Source organism: Coregonus clupeaformis, chromosome 34 (assembly GCF_020615455.1).
Source record: "Coregonus clupeaformis isolate EN_2021a chromosome 34, ASM2061545v1, whole genome shotgun sequence".
Lineage (NCBI taxonomy): Eukaryota > Metazoa > Chordata > Actinopteri > Salmoniformes > Salmonidae > Coregonus > Coregonus clupeaformis.
In genome coordinates, this window is record NC_059225.1 from 6,514,692 (window position 1) to 6,535,295 (window position 20,604).

Sequence of the window (20,604 nt, forward strand, 5' to 3'; positions counted from 1 at the left end):
AGCCTCTCTACTGTTGATCGTGTTCTCAAGCGCAACAGACTGCGCATGAAACAGCTATACAGAGTGCCCTTTGATCGCAACTCAGACAGAGTCAAAGAGCAAAGATTCCAGTATGTACAGGTTGGCATATATCCAGACACATTCAATGTTGATTACTCTAAGTAGTGATTTACTGTAGTGGCCTAAATCACTTTTTCCGTATCACTTACAAAACTATATCTATTTCTACAGAGGGTTTTTCAACTGGATGCAATGGAAAGACCCCATCAATACATCTACATGGATGAAGCTGGGTTTAACCTCACCAAAAGGAGAAGGAGAGGCCGTAATGTGATTGGCCATCGGGCCATTGTTGGTGTTCCTGGGCAGCGTGGTGGCAATGTCACATTATGTGCTGCCATCAGCAATCATGGGGTTGTCCACCATCATGCCAACCTGGGGCCCTACAACACTCACCAGCTCCTCATTTTCCTCAATCACATGCGAGATGCTTTGTTAGGGCAGCAGGATGAGCATCCCATCTATGTTGTTGTTTGGGACAATGTGAGTTTTCACAGAGCCCTCCAGGTTAGAGAGTGGTACAATATGAACCAAGGTTTTATCAATCTTTGCCTTCCACCGTACTCCCTTTCCTAAACCCCATTGAGGAATTCTTCTCCTCATGGCGGTGGAAGGTATATGAACGCCAACCTTACACCAGGGTAAATCTCCTGCAAGCCATGGGACTTGCCTGTGGTGACATAGGTGTGGAGGCATGCCAAGCCTGGATACGGCATGCCAGGGGTTTTTTCCCCGTTGCCTGGCCAGACAAAATGTGGCCTGTGATGTGGATGAAGTCCTGTGGCCTGACCCAGTACGGAGACATGATGCTGTGGCTGAGTAATGCACTTATTTGTATATTTTTGTACTTTATTTTTACATGGGCTTACTGTACACAAGTGGCAAACGCATAAGATTTCTGTTTGTTTTTACAAGTGCTACATGTAAATGCACAAGATTTCTGTTTTGTCTTTTTGTACAAGTGCTAAATGCACAGTTTTTTTTTGTTTTGCAACATGCATTTAGCCTACAGTGAACAATAAACATTTATTTCTCCAGCTTCATGTCCTGAGCATTGTGTTTTCTATTTTTCTACGTAGTGTTTAGTGACTGTTCAGTAGTGTTTTTATTTTGATTGACTCGGGGCACGATTTGACAACATAGTTCAGTTTTGAGCACAGATTGAACTGTTTTGAGGTGAAAGTTTGGTTTTGCAAGAAGAGTCTGAGGTTTTGTGAATGTAGCTTGAAAATTGGGTTTTGTGTTCACAGTTAAGAGAAAAGGAGAGCAGCTTTCAAGAAATGTGTCTTAGCAATCGAGAAAAACTGTAACTCAAGTTGTGTGAAGTCATTCACTGCAATGTTACACTTCAGTCATTCAAACAGTCACATTCTTTAAACAAAGCGTCGTGTATTTCTTTCAAAGTTATTCCAACCACAAAATGACCTAAACAAGATTTGATCCAGCTTTGAAACTCATACAAAATCACACCAATCCCAAGCTGAGAGACAGACCCATGATAGATCTTTTTGGGTCTGCGTGTGAGGCCGTCGGACCGACCCATTGAACCGCGGCGGAGATTAAGTGGCGAGGGCGCCGCTGTTTGCCCTACACAATAGGCCAGACCCTGGATCCCATCAATGCTTCAAGCAGAGTGGGGTCTGGTAATGGGCTCAGGGGGTTAATGGGTCGTGGTTCTGGGGCCTCTTTGCATTATTGTCTCTGTCTCTCACCCCATGCAGACGGACGTGATGCACCAGAACTTCTTTGATTATGTCCATGTGGACGACCGGCAGGAGTTCAGAAGACAGCTCCACTGGGCCATGAACCCCAGCCAGCACCACTTCGTCTCAGGAACTGGTGTGTATATTATATAAGTACTAGCAACAGTACGGGGGGTTTAGTAGAGGGATGCAATCTGCCTATCAACAGCGGGAGTGAGCGAGCAAAAATTAGGAGTACTGATTAAGCAAAGAGTAAAGACTGCAACAGTTTATTTGTAAAAAAAAAAAAAAAAAGAGGCACTGTAATCCATTGCTATTAACTCTATTCACCACCACCAAGCAGACTATGTGATTAATGGCCAATGTATAAGTGGAAAGTCCCCATTTAAACTATGATACCTCTCCACGCCAGAGATGAGGTGTGTGTGTGTGTGAGAGAACACAATTGACTTTGCAATGTTCACCTATTAGTATTTTAGTGCTTGTCTACTGTAAGAAACTGGAAATCTGCATTGTAGTGAATATTTGTATTTTTCTATACAGATGAGGACTTTGTGGTGAGCAGCCTGTTCCATTCTCAGGAGGTGGGGGGAGTCGCTCCTGAGTTCTCCTCCTTCCTCAACCGCTGTTTCATCTCCCGCGTGCGCTGCCTGCTGGACAGCACCTCTGGCTTCCTGGTGAGTGGACTAACCCAGCCAGAGACCCCAGCCAGCCGTGATGCTTCTACTGAGAACTGACTGGGATAAACTTCCCAAAGAACAATCTCCCATTTGGTGTCATGTTTGCTGAAATTGTAGCTTGAGTGTAAATAGAATGTCCCCATATCCCGGACATAGCAGGACAAGTGATTTGGTGTGTCACGTTCGTTTAATGACGGGACAGACCAAGGCGCAGCGTGATATACATACATGTTTATTCAACTAAATAAACACACGACAAAACAACAAACGAAACGAAACGTGAAGTCCTAAGGTAGATACACACAACATACCTTACACGGAACAAGATCCCACAACTCAATAGTGCCCATAGGCTGCCTAAGTATGGTCCCCAATCAGAGACAACGAGCGACAGCTGCCTCTGATTGGGAACCACACCGGCCAACATAGATCCACACATACTAGAATATACAACATAGAACATACACAACAAAGAATACACACACCCTGACTCAACATATAAGAGTCCCCTGAGTCAGGGCGTGACATGGTGCTTGGACACAGATGTATTTACTATTTAGAGCCATTGGTCCACCTCCCATAGCTAGTTTGGAGGTTTGGATCTAACAGTGGAAATTGATGGGGCTTGAAGTTGGCCTTGGGTTTGAACACTGGAGGGAAGGTCAACAGGGTTCCTCCTGTCAATGCTGTCATAAAGTAAAGTGACACAGGATGGTCATAATGCTTCATGACGGTGTCATAACGTGTATTTTCTGCAAGTTATTTTAAAATATGGTGGGGAAAAAAACATGAGTGTACAGAATTCAGAGTCACTGTGTCACAGCTCTGGTCGTTCTGTTATTTCTCTAGGCTGTTGTGACTGAATGAAACTTGGCTCTGGTCGTTCTGTTATTTCTCTAGGCTGTTGTGACTGAATGAAACTTGGCTCTGGTCGTTCTGTTATTTCTGTAGGCTGTTGTGACTGAATGAAACTTGGCTCTGGTCGTTCTGTTATTTCTCTAGGCTGTTGTGACTGAATGAAATTTTGGCTCGTCTCAATAAAATACTTTTTTCTTCATTATCAAAAGAGCTGAGATCAGACAAGTTGTATGCCATAATTCATTTATATAATATATAATATGCCATTTAGCAGACGCTTTTATCCAAAGCGACTTACAGTCATGTGTGCATACATTTATAGTATTATAGAGCTTCAAAGTATAGGCTTCTAAATGGCTTCAAAATGGCATCTGGCAAAAACATATTTCTTGACATGTCCGTGTTCTTTACCATATCTTTTGTGTGTGCTAAACACTCCACCTCCACGTTGTGACCTCTGACCTCGTCTCTGACAGACTATGCAGATCCAGGGCCGGCTCAAGTTCCTCCAGGGCCAGAAGAAGAAGTGGGGTTCGGGGGCCCTGCTACCTCCCCAGCTGGCCCTGTTCTGTGTGGCCGTGCCCCTTCTGCTGCCCTCCATCACTGAGAGGAAGATGAAGAACATGATGATGGGGGACAAGCACAAGAGTGAAGGGGGCATCATCACTGCACTAGAACATGGGTAAGGAAGGGGGCATCATCACTGCACTAGAACATGGGTAAGGAACGGGGCATCATCACTGCACTAGAACATTAATTCAAAATTGATTAAATAGATTTATTGTCAGCTTTTTTTTTCTTTTTTTTTTACCCATCTACCAATAGGTGCCCTTCTTTGTGAGACATTGGAAAACCTCCCTGGTCTTCGTGGTTGAATCTGTGTTTGAAATTCACTGCTCGACTGAGGGACCTTACAGATAATTGTATGTGTGGGGTACAGAGATGAGGTAGTCATTCAAAAATCATGTTAAACACTATTATTGCCGTCCATACAACTTATTATGTGACTTGTTGAGCACACTTTTACTCCTGAACTTATTTAGGGTTGCCATGACAAAGGGGTTGAATACAGCTTTTCATTGTTAATTCATTTGTAAAAAATTATAAAAACATAATTCCAATTTGACATTATGGGGTATTGTGTGTAGGCCAGTGACACAATCTCAATTTAATCCATTTTAAATTCAGGCTGTAACAACAAAATGTGGAAAAGGTCAAGGGGTGTGAATACTTTCTGACTGGAAGTCTATGGGTATCATGCTAGCGTATACCCAGAGACCTGCTAGCAGATACCCATATACTTCCAGTCATTGTGCTAACACTAGTTAAAGATTGCGCTGGCGCTAATTAGCAACTTCCTTCAAACCACATGCAGAGATATAAAAATGGTATCCACCAGTTCATCTCTCTCTGGGGAAGTAGATAAAGGGCCTCATTCCCAAAATCTCTAAGAATCCCTTTAAAGCTGAATCATATCAATTTCCATTATACACAGTTCTCTAGGCTGATCCCCAGCTTTGGCAGTGGGTTCTATAATCTGCCTGGCTCTGTTTAGATCCTGGGAAAGAATGCAATATTTCCCAGAATTAAATACAACGTTTTCGTTTTTGTCATTCTGGGAATTGATGGTCAATGTAACAAGTTGTTAACTTATTTACTTGAAAGGACATGGATAGCTGGGAAATATATGAGAAATATACGATTATTATAATCCACACACACTGATCTGATAAAACAGGATAAATATAAGATTATTATAAGATTATTATTATTACAGGATAAAGCAGAATAGTTGTATTCCTCTCTTGATGACATTGCAAAGAAATTGTCTTTCTCTCGATACGATCATCTCTGACATTCTCCCTGTATCATCTCTGGCATTCTCCCTGTATCATCTCTGGCATTCTCCCTGTATCATCTCTGGCATTCTCCCTGTATCATCTCTGGCATTCTCCCTGTATCATCTCTGGCATTCTCCCTGTATCATCTCTGGCATTCTCCCTGTATCATCTCTAGCATTCTCCCTATATCATCTCTGGCATTCTCCCTGTATCATCTCTGGCATTCTCCCTGTATCATCTCTGGCATTCTCCCTATATCATCTCTGGCATTCTCCCTGTATCATCTCTGGTATTCTCCCTGTATCATCTCTGGCATTCTCCTGTATCATCTCCTGGCATTCTCCCTGTATCATCTCTGGCATTCTCCCTGTATCATCTCTGGCATTCTCCCTGTATCATCTCTGGCATTCTCCCTGTATCATCTCTGGCATTCTCCCTGTATCATCTCTGGTATTCTCCCTGTATCATCTCCGACATTCTCCCTGTATCATCTCTGGCATTCTCCCTGTATCATCTCTGGCATTCTCCCTGTATCATCTCTGGCATTCTCCCTGTATCATCTCTGGCATTCTCCCTGTATCATCTCTGGCATTCTCCCTGTATCATCTCTGGCATTCTCCCTGTATCATCTCTGGCATTCTCCCTGTATCATCTCTGGCATTCTCCCTGTATCATCTCTGGCATTCTCCCTGTATCATCTCTGGTATTCTCCCTGTATCATCTCCGGCATTCTCCCTGTATCATCTATGGCATTCTCCCTGTATCATCTCTGGCATTCTCCCTGTATCATCTCTGGCATTCTCCCTGTATCATCTCCGGCATTCTCCCTGTATCATCTCCGGCATTCTCCCTGTATTATCTCCGGCATTCTCCCTGTATCATCTCTGGCATTCTCCCTGTATCATCTCTGGCATTCTCCCTGTATCATCTCTGGCATTCTCCCTGTATCATCTCTGGCATTCTCCCTATATCATCTCTGGCATTCTCCCTGTATCATCTCTGGCATTCTCCCTGTATCATCTCCGGCATTCTCCCTGTATCATCTCCGGCATTCTCCCTGTATCATCTCTGGCATTCTCCCTGTATCATCTCTGGCATTCTCCCTGTATCATCTCCGGCATTCTCCCTGTATCATCTCTGGCATTCTCCCTATATCATCTCTGGCATTCTCCCTGTATCATCTCTGGCATTCTCCCTGTATCATCTCTGGCATTCTCCCTGTATCATCTCTGGCATTCTCCCTGTATCATCTCTGGCATTCTCCCTGTATCATCTCCGGCATTCTCCCTGTATCATCTCCGGCATTCTCCCTGTATCATCTCTGGCATTCTCCCTGTATCATCTCTGGCATTCTCCCTATATCATCTCTGGCATTCTCCCTGTATCATCTCTGGCATTCTCCCTATATCATCTCTGGCATTCTCCCTGTATCATCTCTGGCATTCTCCCTGTATCATCTCCGACATTCTCCTGTATCATCTCTGGCATTCTCACTGTATCATCTCTGGCATTCTCCCTGTATCATCTCTGGCATTCTCCCTGTATCATCTCTGGTATTCTCCCTGTATCATCTCTGGTATTCTCCCTGTATCATCTCTGGCATTCTCCCTGTATCATCTCTGGCATTCTCCCTGTATCATCTCTGGCATTCTCACTGTATCATCTCCGGCATTCTCCCTATATAGTATTTTTCATTCTCCCTGTCCCTATATCATCTATGTCATTCTCTAGGGGCATTTCTAGGATTTGAAGACATTAGGGGTTTAGCCCAAAGCCAGTAGGGGGGGGGTCTAGTGTTTTTGCAACACTGACCCAAATTTCAACAGGTAAATGCATGAATTTGATGAAAGAACATTGAGATATTTTTTCAGGTAATTTACACCTTCTCACCTGCCTCAGCAGACACTGCCAGTACTCAATTACAGTCACTACTGTGGGTCTCTCTACTCTGGAACACTCTCTACTCTGGAACACTCTACTCTGGAACACTCTCTACTCTGGAACACTCTCTACTCTGGAACACTGTCTACTCTGGAACACTCTCTACTCTGGAACACTCTCTACTCTGGAACACTCTCTACTTTGGAACACTCTCTACTCTGGAACACTCTCTACTCTGGAACACTCTCTACTCTGGAACACTCTCTGATCTGTAACACTGTCTACTCTGGAACACTCTCTACTCTGGAACACTCTCTACTCTGGAACACTCTCTACTCTGGAACACTGTCTACTCTGGAACACTGTCTACTCTGGAACACTCTCTACTCTGGAACACTCTCTACTCTGGGACACTCTCTACTCTGGAACACTCTCTACTCTGGAACACTCTCTACTCTGGAACACTGTCTACTCTGGAACACTGTCTACTCTGGAACACTGTCTACTCTGGAACACTCTCTACTCTGGAACACTGTCTACTCTGGAACACTCTCTACTCTGGTACACTCTCTGATCTGGAACACTCTCTGATCTGTAACACTGTCTACTCTGGAACACTCTCTAATCTGGAACACTCTCTACTCTGGAACACTCTCTGATCTGTAACACTGTCTACTCTGGAACACTCTCTACTCTGGAACACTCTCTCTCTGGAACACTCTCTACTCTGGAACACTCTCTTCTCTGGAACACTCTCTACTCTGGAACACTCTCTACTCTGGAACACTCTCTACTCTGGAACACTCTCTACTCTGGAACACTCTCTACTCTGGAACACTGTCTACTCTGGAACACTCTCTACTCTGGAACACTCTCTACTCTGGAACACTCTCTACTCTGGAACACTCTCTACTCTGGAACACTCTCTACTCTGGAACACTCTCTACTCTGGAACACTCTCTGATCTGTAACACTGTCTACTCTGGAACACTCTCTACTCTGGAACACTCTCTACTCTGGAACACTCTCTACTCTGGAACACTGTCTACTCTGGAACACTGTCTACTCTGGAACACTCTCTACTCTGGAACACTCTCTACTCTGGGACACTCTCTACTCTGGAACACTCTCTACTCTGGAACACTCTCTACTCTGGAACACTGTCTACTCTGGAACACTGTCTACTCTGGAACACTGTCTACTCTGGAACACTCTCTACTCTGGAACACTGTCTACTCTGGAACACTCTCTACTCTGGTACACTCTCTGATCTGGAACACTCTCTGATCTGTAACACTGTCTACTCTGGAACACTGTCTACTCTGGAACACTCTCTACTCTGGAACACTCTCTACTCTGGGACACTCTCTACTCTGGAACACTCTCTACTCTGGAACACTCTCTACTCTGGAACACTCTCTACTTTGGAACACTCTCTACTCTGGAGCACTCTCTACTCTGGAACACTCTCTACTCTGGAACACTCTCTGATCTGTAAAAATCTCTACTCTGGAAAACTCTACTCTGGAACACTCTCTACTCTGGAACACTCTCTACTCTGGAACACTCTCTACTCTGGAACACTCTCTACTCTGGAACACTGTCTACTCTGGAACACTGTCTACTCTGGAACACTGTCTACTCTGGAACACTCTCTACTCTGGAACACTCTCTACTCTGGAACACTCTCTACTCTGGAACACTCTCTACTCTGGAACACTCTCTTCTCTGGAACACTCTCTACTCTGGAACACTGTCTACTCTGTAACACTCTCTACTCTGGAAAAATGTCTACTCTGGAACACTCTCTACTCTGGAACACTCTCTACTCTGGAACACTCTGATCTGTAACACTGTCTACTCTGGAACACTGTCTACTCTGGAAAACTCTCTACTCTGGAACACTGTCTACTCTGGAACACTCTCTACCATGGAACACTCTCTACTCTGGAACACTCTCTACTCTGGAACACTCTCTACTCTGGGACACTCTCTACTCTGGAACACTCTCTACTCTGGAATACTCTCTACCATGGAACACTCTCTACTCTGGAACACTCTCTGATCTGTAACACTGTCTACTCTGGAACACTCTCTACTCTGGAACACTGTCTACTTTGGAACACTCTCTACTCTGGAACACTCTCTACTATGGAACACTCTCTACTCTGGAACACTCTCTACTCTGGAACACTGTCTACTCTGGAACACTCTCTACTCTGGAACACTCTCTACTATGGAACACTCTCTACTCTGGAACACTCTCTACTCTGGAACACTCTCTACTCTGGAACACTGTCTACTCTGGAACACTCTCTACTCTGGAACACTCTCTACTATGGAACACTCTCTACTCTGGAACACTCTCTACTCTGGAACACTGTCTACTCTGGAACACTCTCTACTCTGGAACACTCTCTACTCTGGAACACTGTCTACTCTGGAACACTCTCTACTCTGGAACATTCCCTACTATGGAACACTCTCTACTCTGGAACACTCTCTACTCTGGAACACTCTCTACTCTGGAACACGGTCTACTCTGGAACACTCTCTACTCTGGAACACTGTCTACTCTGGAACACTGTCTACTCTGGAACACTCTACTCTGTAACACTCTCTACTCTGGAACACTCTCTACTCTGGAACACTCTCTACTCTGGAACACTCTCTACTCTGGAACACTGTCTACTCTGGAACACTCTGTACTCTGGAACACTGTCTACTCTGGAACACTCTCTACTCTGGAACACTCTCTACTCTGGAACACTCTCTACTCTGGAACACTCTCTACTCTGGAACACTGTCTACTCTGGAACACTCTCTACTCTGGAACACTCTCTACTCTGGAACACTCTCTACTCTAGAACACTCTCTACCCTGGAACACTCTTTACTCTGGAACACTCTCTACTCTGGAACACTGTCTACTCTGGAACACTCTCTACTCTGGAACACTCTCTACTCTGGAACAGTCTCTACTCAGGAACACTCTCTACTCTGGAACACTATCTACTCTGGAACACTGTCTACTCTGGAACACTCTCTACTCTGGTACACTCTCTACTCTGGAACACTCTCTACTCTGGAACACTCTCTACTCTGGAACACTCTCTACTCTGGAACACTCTCTACTCTGGAACACTGTCTACTCTGGAACACTCTCTACTCTGGAACACTCTCTACTCTGGAACACTGTCTACTCTGGAACACTCTCTACCCTGGAACACTCTCTACTCTGGAACACTGTCTACTCTGGAACACTCTCTACTCTGGAACACTGTCTACTCTGGAACACTCTCTACTCTGGAACACTGTCTACTCTGGAACACTCTCTACTCTGGAACACTGTCTACTCTGGAACACTCTCTACTCTGGAACACTCTCTACTCTGGTACACTGTCTACTCTGGAACACTCTCTACCCTGGAACACTCTCTACTCTGGAACACTGTCTACTCTGGAACACTCTCTACTCTGGAACACTGTCTACTCTGGAACACTCTCTACTCTGGAACACTCTCTACTCTGGAACACTGTCTACTCTGGAACACTGTCTACTCTGGAACACTGTCTACTCTGGAACACTCTCTACTCTGGAACACTCTCTACTCTGGAACACTCTCTACCCTGGAACACTCTCTACTCTGGAACACTGTCTACTCTGGAACACTCTCTACTCTGGAACACTCTCTACTCTGGAACACTCTCTACCCTGGAACACTCTCTACTCTGGAACACTGTCTACTCTGGAACACTCTCTACTCTGGAACACTCTCTACTCTGGAACACTGTCTACTCTGGAACACTCTCTACTCTGGAACACTCTCTACTCTGGAACACTCTCTACTCTGGAACACTGTCTACTCTGGAACACTCTCTACTCTGGAACACTGTCTACTCTGGAACACTCTCTACTCTGGAACACTGTCTACTCTGGAACACTCTCTACTCTGGAACACTCTCTACTCTGGAACACTCTCTTCTCTCGAACACTCTCTACTCTGGAACACTGTCTACTCTGGAACACTCTACTCTGGAACACTCTCTACTCTGGAACACTGTCTACTCTGGAACACTGTCTACTCTGGAACACTCTACTCTGGAACACTCTCTACTCTGGAACACTCTCTACTCTGGAACACTGTCTACTCTGGAACACTCTCTACTCTGGAACACTCTCTACTCTGGAACACTCTCTACTCTGGAACACTGTCTACTCTGGAACACTCTCTACTCTGGAACACTCTCTACTCTGGAACTCTCTCTACTCTGGAACACTCTCTACTCTGGAACACTCTCTACTCTGGAACACTCTCTACTCTGGAACACTCTCTACTATGGAACACTCTCTACTATGGAACACTCTCTACTCTGGAACACTCTCTAATCTGGAACACTCTCTAATCTGGACACTCTCTACTATGGAACACTCTCTACTCTGGAACACTGTCTACTCTGGAACACTCTCTACTCTGGAACACTCTCTACTCTGGAACACTCTCTACTCTGGAACACTCTCTACTCTGGAACACTCTCTAATCTGGAACACTCTCTACTATGGAACACTCTCTACTCTGGAACACTCTCTACTCTGGAACACTCTCTACTCTGGAACACTGTCTACTCTGGAACACTCTCTACTCTGGAACACTGTCTACTCTGGAACACTGTCTACTCTGGAACACTCTCTACTCTGGAACACTCTCTAATCTAGAACACTCTCTACTATGGAACACTCTCTACTCTGGAACACTCTCTACTCTGGAACACTGTCTACTCTGGAACACTCTCTACTCTGGAACACTCTCTACTATGGAACACTCTCTACTCTGGAACACTCTCTACTCTGGAACACTCTCTACTCTGGAACACTGTCTACTCTGGAACACTCTCTACTCTGGAACACTGTCTACTCTGGAACACTCTCTACTCTGGAACACTCTCTACTCTGGAACACTCTCTACTCTGGAACACTCTCTACTCAGGAACACTCTCTACTCTGGAACACTGTCTACTCTGGAACACTGTCTACTCTGGAACACTCTCTACTCTGGAACACTCTCTACTCTGGAACACTCTCTACTCTGGAACACTGTCTACTAAGGAACACTGTCTACTCTGGAACACTCTCTACTCTGGAACACTGTCTACTCTGGAACACTCTCTACTCTGGAACACTCTCTACTCTGGAACACTCTCTACTCTGGAACACTCTCTACTCAGGAACACTCTCTACTCTGGAACACTCTCTACTCTGGAACACTGTCTACTCTGGAACACTCTCTACTCTGGTACACTCTCTACTCTGGAACACTCTCTACTCTAGAACACTCTCTACCCTGGAACACTCTTTACTCTGGAACACTCTCTACTCTGGAACACTGTCTACTCTGGAACACTCTCTACTCTGGAACACTCTCTACTCTGGTACACTGTCTACTCTGGAACACTCTCTACCCTGGAACACTCTCTACTCTGGAACACTGTCTACTCTGGAACACTCTCTACTCTGGAACACTCTCTACTCTGGAACACTGTCTACTCTGGAACACTCTCTACTCTGGAACACTGTCTACTCTGGAACACTCTCTACTCTGGAACACTCTCTACTCTGGTACACTGTCTACTCTGGAACACTCTCTACCCTGGAACACTCTCTACTCTGGAACACTGTCTACTCTGGAACACTCTCTACTCTGGAACACTGTCTACTCTGGAACACTCTCTACTCTGGAACACTGTCTACTCTGGAACACTCTCTACTCTGGAACACTGTCTACTCTGGAACACTCTCTACTCTGGAACACTCTCTACTCTGGAACACTGTCTACTCTGGAACACTGTCTACTCTGGAACACTCTCTACTCTGGAACACTCTCTACTCTGGAACACTCTCTACTCTGGAACACTCTCTACTCTGGAACACTGTCTACTCTGGAACACTCTCTACTCTGGAACACTCTCTACTCTGGAACACTCTCTACCCTGGAACACTCTCTACTCTGGAACACTGTCTACTCTGGAACACTCTCTACTCTGGAACACTCTCTACTCTGGAACACTCTCTACTCTGGAACACTGTCTACTCTGGAACACTCTCTACTCTGGAACACTGTCTACTCTGGAACACTCTCTACTCTGGAACACTGTCTACTCTGGAACACTCTCTACTCTGGAACACTCTCTACTCTGGAACACTCTCTTCTCTCGAACACTCTCTACTCTGGAACACTGTCTACTCTGGAACACTCTACTCTGGAACACTCTCTACTCTGGAACACTGTCTACTCTGGAACACTGTCTACTCTGGAACACTCTACTCTGGAACACTCTCTACTCTGGAACACTCTCTACTCTGGAACACTGTCTACTCTGGAACACTCTCTACTCTGGAACACTCTCTACTCTGGAACACTCTCTACTCTGGAACACTGTCTACTCTGGAACACTCTCTACTCTGGAACACTCTCTAATCTGGAACACTCTCTACTATGGAACACTCTCTACTCTGGAACACTCTCTACTCTGGAACACTCTCTACTCTGGAACACTCTCTACTCTGGAACACTCTCTACTCTGGAACACTGTCTACTCTGGAACACTCTCTAATCTGGAACACTCTCTACTCTGGAACACTCTCTACTCTGGAACACTCTCTACTCTGGAACACTGTCTACTCTGGAACACTCTCTACTCTGGAACACTCTCTACTCTGGAACACTGTCTACTCTGGAACACTCTCTACTCTGGAACACTCTCTACTCTGGAACACTCTCTACTCTGGAACACTCTCTAATCTGGAACACTCTCTACTCTGGAACACTCTCTACTCTGGAACACTCTCTACTATGGAACACTCTCTACTATGGAACACTCTCTACTCTGGAACACTCTCTACTCTGGAACACTGTCTACTCTGGAACACTCTCTACTCTGGAACACTCTCTACTCTGGAACACTCTCTACTCTGGAACACTGTCTACTAAGGAACACTGTCTACTCTGGAACACTCTCTACTCTGGAACACTGTCTACTCTGGAACACTGTCTACTCTGGAACACTCTCTACTCTGGAACACTCTCTACTCTGGAACACTCTCTACTCTGGAACACTCTCTACTATGGAACACTCTCTACTCTGGAACACTCTCTACTCTGGAACACTCTCTACTCTGGAACACTGTCTACTCTGGAACACTGTCTACTCTGGAACACTCTCTACTCTGGAACACTCTCTACTCTGGAACACTGTCTACTCTGGAACACTCTCTACTCTGGAACACTGTCTACTCTGGAACACTCTCTACTCTGGAACACTCTCTAATCTGGAACACTCTCTACTATGGAACACTCTCTACTCTGGAACACTCTCTACTCTGGAACACTGTCTACTCTGGAACACTCTCTACTCTGGAACACTCTCTACTATGGAACACTCTCTACTCTGGAACACTCTCTACTCTGGAACACTCTCTACTCTGGAACACTGTCTACTCTGGAACACTCTCTACTCTGGAACACTGTCTACTCTGGAACACTCTCTACTCTGGAACACTCTCTACTCTGGAACACTCTCTACTCTGGAACACTCTCTACTCAGGAACACTCTCTACTCTGGAAAACTCTCTACTCTGGAACACTGTCTACTCTGGAACACTCTCTACTCTGGAACACTCTCTACTCTGGAACACTCTCTACTCTGGAACACTGTCTACTCAGGAACACTGTCTACTCTGGAACACTCTCTACTCTGGAACACTCTCTACTCTGGAACACTCTCTACTCTGGAACACTCTCTACTCTGGAACACTCTCTACTCAGGAACACTCTCTACTCTGGAACACTCTCTACTCTGGAACACTCTGTACTCTGGAACACTCTCTACTCAAGAACACATACATCTACAGTGTATTGCCAAAAACATCTCAATAACTTCAAACATAGACTCTGACCTGTCCAATGAGCCAAATTGATTAAAGAATCCCACAGTACCCAAAACCCCTCTCTCTCTCACACACACACACACACACACACACACACACACACACACACACACACACACACACACACACACACACACACACACACACCACACACACACATATTCAAATCATATTCTTTTGTTGCTGTCTTTGTGTCTTGTCTGGTGTCTCTCTCCATCATATCATATTCTTCTGTTGCTGTCTCTGTGTCTTGTCTGGTGTCTCTCTCCATCATATCCTATTCTTATTCTGTTGCTGTCTCTGTGTCTTGTCTGGTGTCTCTCTCCATCATATCCTATTCTTCTTCTGTTGATGTCTCTGTGTCTTGTCTGGTGTCTCTCTCCATCATATCCTTTTCTTCTGTTGCTGTCTCTGTGTCTTGTCTGGTGTCTCTCCTTCATATCCTATCCTTCTGTTGCTGTCTCTGTGTCTTGTCTGGTGTCTCTCTCCATCATATCCTATTCTTCTTCTGTTGATGTCTCTGTGTCTTGTCTGGTGTCTCTCTCCATCATATCCTATTCTTCTGTTGCTGTCTCTGTGTCTTGTCTGGTGTCTCTCTCCATCATATCCTATCCTTCTGTTGCTGTCTCTGTGTCTTGTCTGGTGTCTCTCTCCATCATATCCTATTCTTCTGTTGCTGTCTCTGTGTCTTGTCTGGTGTCTCTCCTTCATATCCTATTCTTCTTCTGTTGATGTCTCTGTGTCTTGTCTGGTGTCTCTCTCCATCATATCATATTATCCTGTTGCTGTCTCTGTGTCTTGTCTGGTGTCTCTCTCCATCATATCATATTATTCTGTTGCTGTCTCTATGTCTTGTCTGGTGTCTCTCTCCATCATATCATATTCTCCTGTTGCTGTCTCTGTGTCTTGTCTGGTGTCTCTCTCCATCATATCCTATTCTTCTGTTGCTGTCTCTATGTCTTGTCTGGAGTCTCTCTCCATCATATCCTATTATTTTGTTGCTGTCTCTGTGTATTGTCTGGTGTGTCTCTTTAGTTTTGCAATCCAAAATGGTCAAGGGGATACTGGGGTAGCTGAACTTGTTTTGGGCCTGTGTCTGGGTCACTGATATCGTCCTCTTCCCTACCAGTTGCCCCTGGCTGCTGCTGTTCTAAGTGCTCTTACTAGCCTGCTGTTGTCATCTGTCTTCCTCCTTGGCTCATCTGAAAAGTAGCATGGTAGAGGTGCAACATGTCATTAGTTCGTTTTAAAGGGTGACTGCACTTCCTGATTTGGCCTCGTTTTAGATTTGGTTCATTTAGAAATGCTGGTGGCCATGACTGAATTCGAATGTGAGTTGGTTTCGGGGTGTGGTTTGATTGTGGGTGTCTCGTGTGTGTGTTCACAGGTGGGAAGAGTTTGTCAAATTATTTTGCCAATTAGCTTCAGCCGGCTGGTGTGCGACCTGACTTTGACTTTGGATAGACTACCTTAGGGACCGTCAATAAATTACACAATGTCAATGAGACAATATTTTTATGTTGCATACCTTTTAGTTTTCTCAGTAAATTCTTTCAATATTTGTATATGAATTTCTACAACTTATAGTAGGTTTGAGGTTTTTAAGTCATTGAAATTTGCAGCTATTGGAATGTTAACATACAGTGCCTTGCAAAAGTATTCATCCCCCTTGGCGTTTTTTCCTATTTTGTTGCATTACAACCTGTAATTTAAATGGATTTTTATTTGGATTTCATGTAATGGACATACACAAAATAGTCCAAATTGGTGAAGTGAAATGAAAAAAATAACGTGCATATGTATTCACCCCCTTTGCTATGAAGCCCCTAAATAAGATCTGGTGCAACCAATTACCTTCAGAAGTCGCATAAATAGTTAAATAAAGTCCACCTGTGTGCAATCTAAGCGTCACATGATCTCAGTATATATACACTTGTTCTGAAAGGCCCCAGAGTCTGCAACACCACTAACCAAGGGGCACCACCAAGCAAGCGGCACCATGAAGACCAAGGAGCTCTCCAAACAGGTCAGGGACAAAGTTGTGGAGAAGTACAGATAAGGGTTGGGTTATAAAAAAATATCTGAGACTTTGAACATCACACGGAGCACCATTAGATCCATTATTGAAAAATGGAAAGAATATGGCACTACAACAAACCTGCCAAGAGAGGGCCACCCTCCAAAACTCACGGACCAGAGAGGCAACAAAGAGACCAAAGATAACCCTGAAGGAGCTGCAAAGCTCCACAGCGGAGTTTGGAGTATCTGTCCATAGGACCACTTTAACCCGTACACTCCTCAGAGCTGAGCTTTACGGAAGAGTGGCCAGAAAAAAGCAATTGCTTAAAGAAAAAAATAAGCAAACACGTTTGGTGTTCGCCAAAATGCATATGAGAGACTCCCCAAACAGATGGAAGAAAGTACTCTGGTCAGATGAGACTAAAATGTAGCTTTTTGGCCATCAAGGAAAACGCTATGTCTGGCGCAAACCCAACACCTCTCATCACCCCGAGAACACCATCCCCACAGTGAAGCATGGTGGTGGCAGCAGCATGCTGTGGGGATGTTTTTCATCGGCAGGGACTGGGAAACTGGTCAGAATTGAAGGAATGATGGATGGCGCTAAATACAGGGAAATTCTTGAGTGAAACCTGTTTCAGTCCTCCAGAGATTTGAGACTGGGACGGAGGTTCACCTTCCAGCAGGACAATGACCCTAAGCATACTGTTAAAGGAACACTTGTGTGGTTTAAGGGGAAACATTTAAATGTCTTGGAATGGCCTAGTCAAAGCCCAGACCTCAATCCAATTGAGAATCTGTGGTATGACTTAAAGATTGCTGTACACCAGCGGAACCCATCCAACTTGAACGAGCTGGAGCAGTTTTGCCTTGAAGAATGGGCAAAAATCCCAGTGGCTAGATGTGCCAAGCTTATAGAGACATACCCCAAGAGACTTGCAGCTGTAATTAATAATCTAATATAATATACTGCAAAAGGTGGCTCTACAAAGTATGGACATTGGGGGGTGAATAGTTATGCACGCTCAAGTTTTGTGTTTTTTTTGGTCTTATTTCTTGTTTGTTTCACAAAAATATGTCTTTCAGCAAGCCACTGTACATATTACCTCAATTACCTCAACTCACCTGTGCACCCGCACATTGACTCTGTACCGGTACCCCCTGTATAATAGCTTCGCTACTGTTATTTTACTGCTGCTCTTTAATTAATTGTTACTTATCTATTTTTTACTTAACCAACAATGCAGTTTTAAGAAAAATAAGTGTTAAGGGCTTGTAAGTAAGCATTTCACTGTAAGGTCTAACTACACCTGTTGTATTCGGTGCATGTGACAAATATAATTTGATTTGATTTCTATGATTAATTTGATTTTGTCAGTTCTACCAGCTAATGTGAGATTTTTTAGATGACATCATATTTTGAGGATATATAACTTAAGGGCCTGTGTATTTTCAATTTCCCCTCTCTTTCTGGCTGCTCTTCCCGTCTCTTTCTGGCTGCCTTTCCCCTCTCTTTCTGGCTGCTCTTCCCCTCCCTCTCTGGCTGCTCTTCCCCTCCCTTTCTGGCTGCTCTTCCCCTCTCTATCTGGCTGCTCTTCCCCTCCCTTTCTGGCTGCTCTTCCCCTCTCTTTCTGGCTGCTCTTCCCCTCTCTATCTGGCTGCTCTTCCCCTCTCTTTCTGGCTGCTCTTCCCCTCTCTTTCTGGCTGCTCTTCCCCTCACTCTCTGGCTGCTCTCCCCCTCTTTCTGGCTGCTCTTCCTCTCTATCTTCCTCTTTCGGTGTCCTCTTTCTGGCGCCCTCTCTATCTGGCTGCTCTTCCCTCTCCGCTGTCCCTCTCTTTCTGGCTGCTCTTCCTCATCTTGGCTGCTCTTCCCCTCTCTTTCTGGCTGCCCTTCCCCTCCCTCTCTGGCTGCTCTTCCCCTCTCTTTCTGGCTGCTCTTCCCCTCTCTATCTGGCTGCTCTTCCTCTCTCTATCTGGCTGCTCTTCCTCTCTTTCTGGCTGCTCTTCCCTTTCCCTTCCAAGTTTGTTTATTTATATATTTTTTGTTATATTTATATATTTATTTACGATATACACAGTGCAATGAAATGCTTACATGCAGGTTAATCTCTCGACAATGCAACAACAATAGAACAAGTAAGTAGCTAAGTGAATAAAAAAAATAGGAATAAAGATAAAAGCTCAAATGAAATAATTTCACCAATTTAATAATGGACAGTTTTTTTTGTTTTGTTTTTACAAATAGTGACTTAGCCTGCATGGAAATAACAGACATGAGCATGTGTTTAGCTATAGTATGGAATAGGACCTCTATGATTCATTTCATTTAGTCAGTTCTACCACTTAAACATTGCTAATTTAAACAGGGTTAAATATGTTTCACTAAAGTTCAGCTTCAGTCCTCAGAGGGGCACTGTGTCACTGTCAATAGATATGTGCTTCAGTCAGAAAAACGTTCTCTCATCTCTTCGGTCTCAGCTAGTTAGCTAGCCAGTAGCCAGCCAGTAGCTATCGAAGTGGCTAGCCAGCCAAGCTAGCTACAGAAATGAAACCCATCAAATTGAGAAAAAAACAACAATCCTAATATCATTACATTTACGTCATTTAGCAGACGCTCTTATCCAGAGCGACTTACAGTTAGTGAGTGCATACATGCTCTACCAACTGAGCTACATGGGGCCAACATCCTTAGCTTGCCCATTCACAAAATATACTGCTGCAATATGTAATTTTTGGGGCGACTCGACCAAATTCACATAGAAATGTGAGTTATAGATCTGTCATTCTCATTGAAAGCAAGTCTAAGAAGCGGTAGATCTGTTCTATGTGCGCTATTTCTATGCTTCCCATTCTTTGTCATGAGCCCTCTCACTCCACCGGGTTACCACCTTAATTTGTTTCCACTATCTTCCACTCTGCTCACCTCCCTCTCTCTACTCAGCCTAACTAGCTCCACCTGTCCCTGCTCTGCTCGGCTCTAATTACTTTGCCAGCTGCGCTGCATTACCCACTAACCTCTCCCAGTATTTAAGGCCCTGTCTTTCAGCTCTCCGGTGTCAGATCGTCTGCAAAGCTCACACCCGGAACCTGTTTGCTCGCACTTCTGGCTCACCCTGGTTTTGTGACCCCGGACCTGCCTGTTTTTTTGGATACTCTTCCGCCTCAGGAGATCCAGACCTGCTTCTGCCATTACGACTCCTGACTACTCTTCAATCCCGGTAACTCTGACCAGCCTTCTGCCTTGCTACTACGTATTTTGGATTTCCCTTGAACTGTACTGCTGCCTGGTTTCATTCCGCCCTGTTGTGTCTGTGTCTCCCCCAGGACTTCTGGACCACCCACCACCGGCTTCATAGGACGCATCGCTGCCACTGGGGGGCACAGACCCAGCGCATTGGACGGGATCCCTGTTACCCTGGAGCCTTCATTCACTCCCTACTTCCCCTTTTCCTTAAGTTTAATAAACTTTCTGGTGTGACGCATTGTGGTCCTCTGGTCGTCTGTCTGAATCGTGACAGTACGATCTGACCATTATGGACTCAGCGCACACTTTCCCCGACATGGAAACCGATGAGCATGAGCAGCAGTTCCAGCAGCAGCAACAACAACTTCGCCATGA

General features: G+C 44.8%; 1 protein-coding gene across 1 annotated transcript in view; it reads left to right on the forward strand.

The window, feature by feature from the left end:
* Nucleotides 1–20,604, forward strand: part of LOC121549730 — a 146,374-nt gene that overhangs the window by 116,986 nt on the left and 8,784 nt on the right. Inside the window, exons 6-8 of the mRNA XM_045210398.1 lie at nucleotides 1,782–1,899; nucleotides 2,307–2,440; nucleotides 3,778–3,983. Coding sequence (XP_045066333.1) covers nucleotides 1,782–1,899; nucleotides 2,307–2,440; nucleotides 3,778–3,983 — 458 coding nt within the window. The remainder of the gene's footprint in view (nucleotides 1–1,781; nucleotides 1,900–2,306; nucleotides 2,441–3,777; nucleotides 3,984–20,604) is intronic.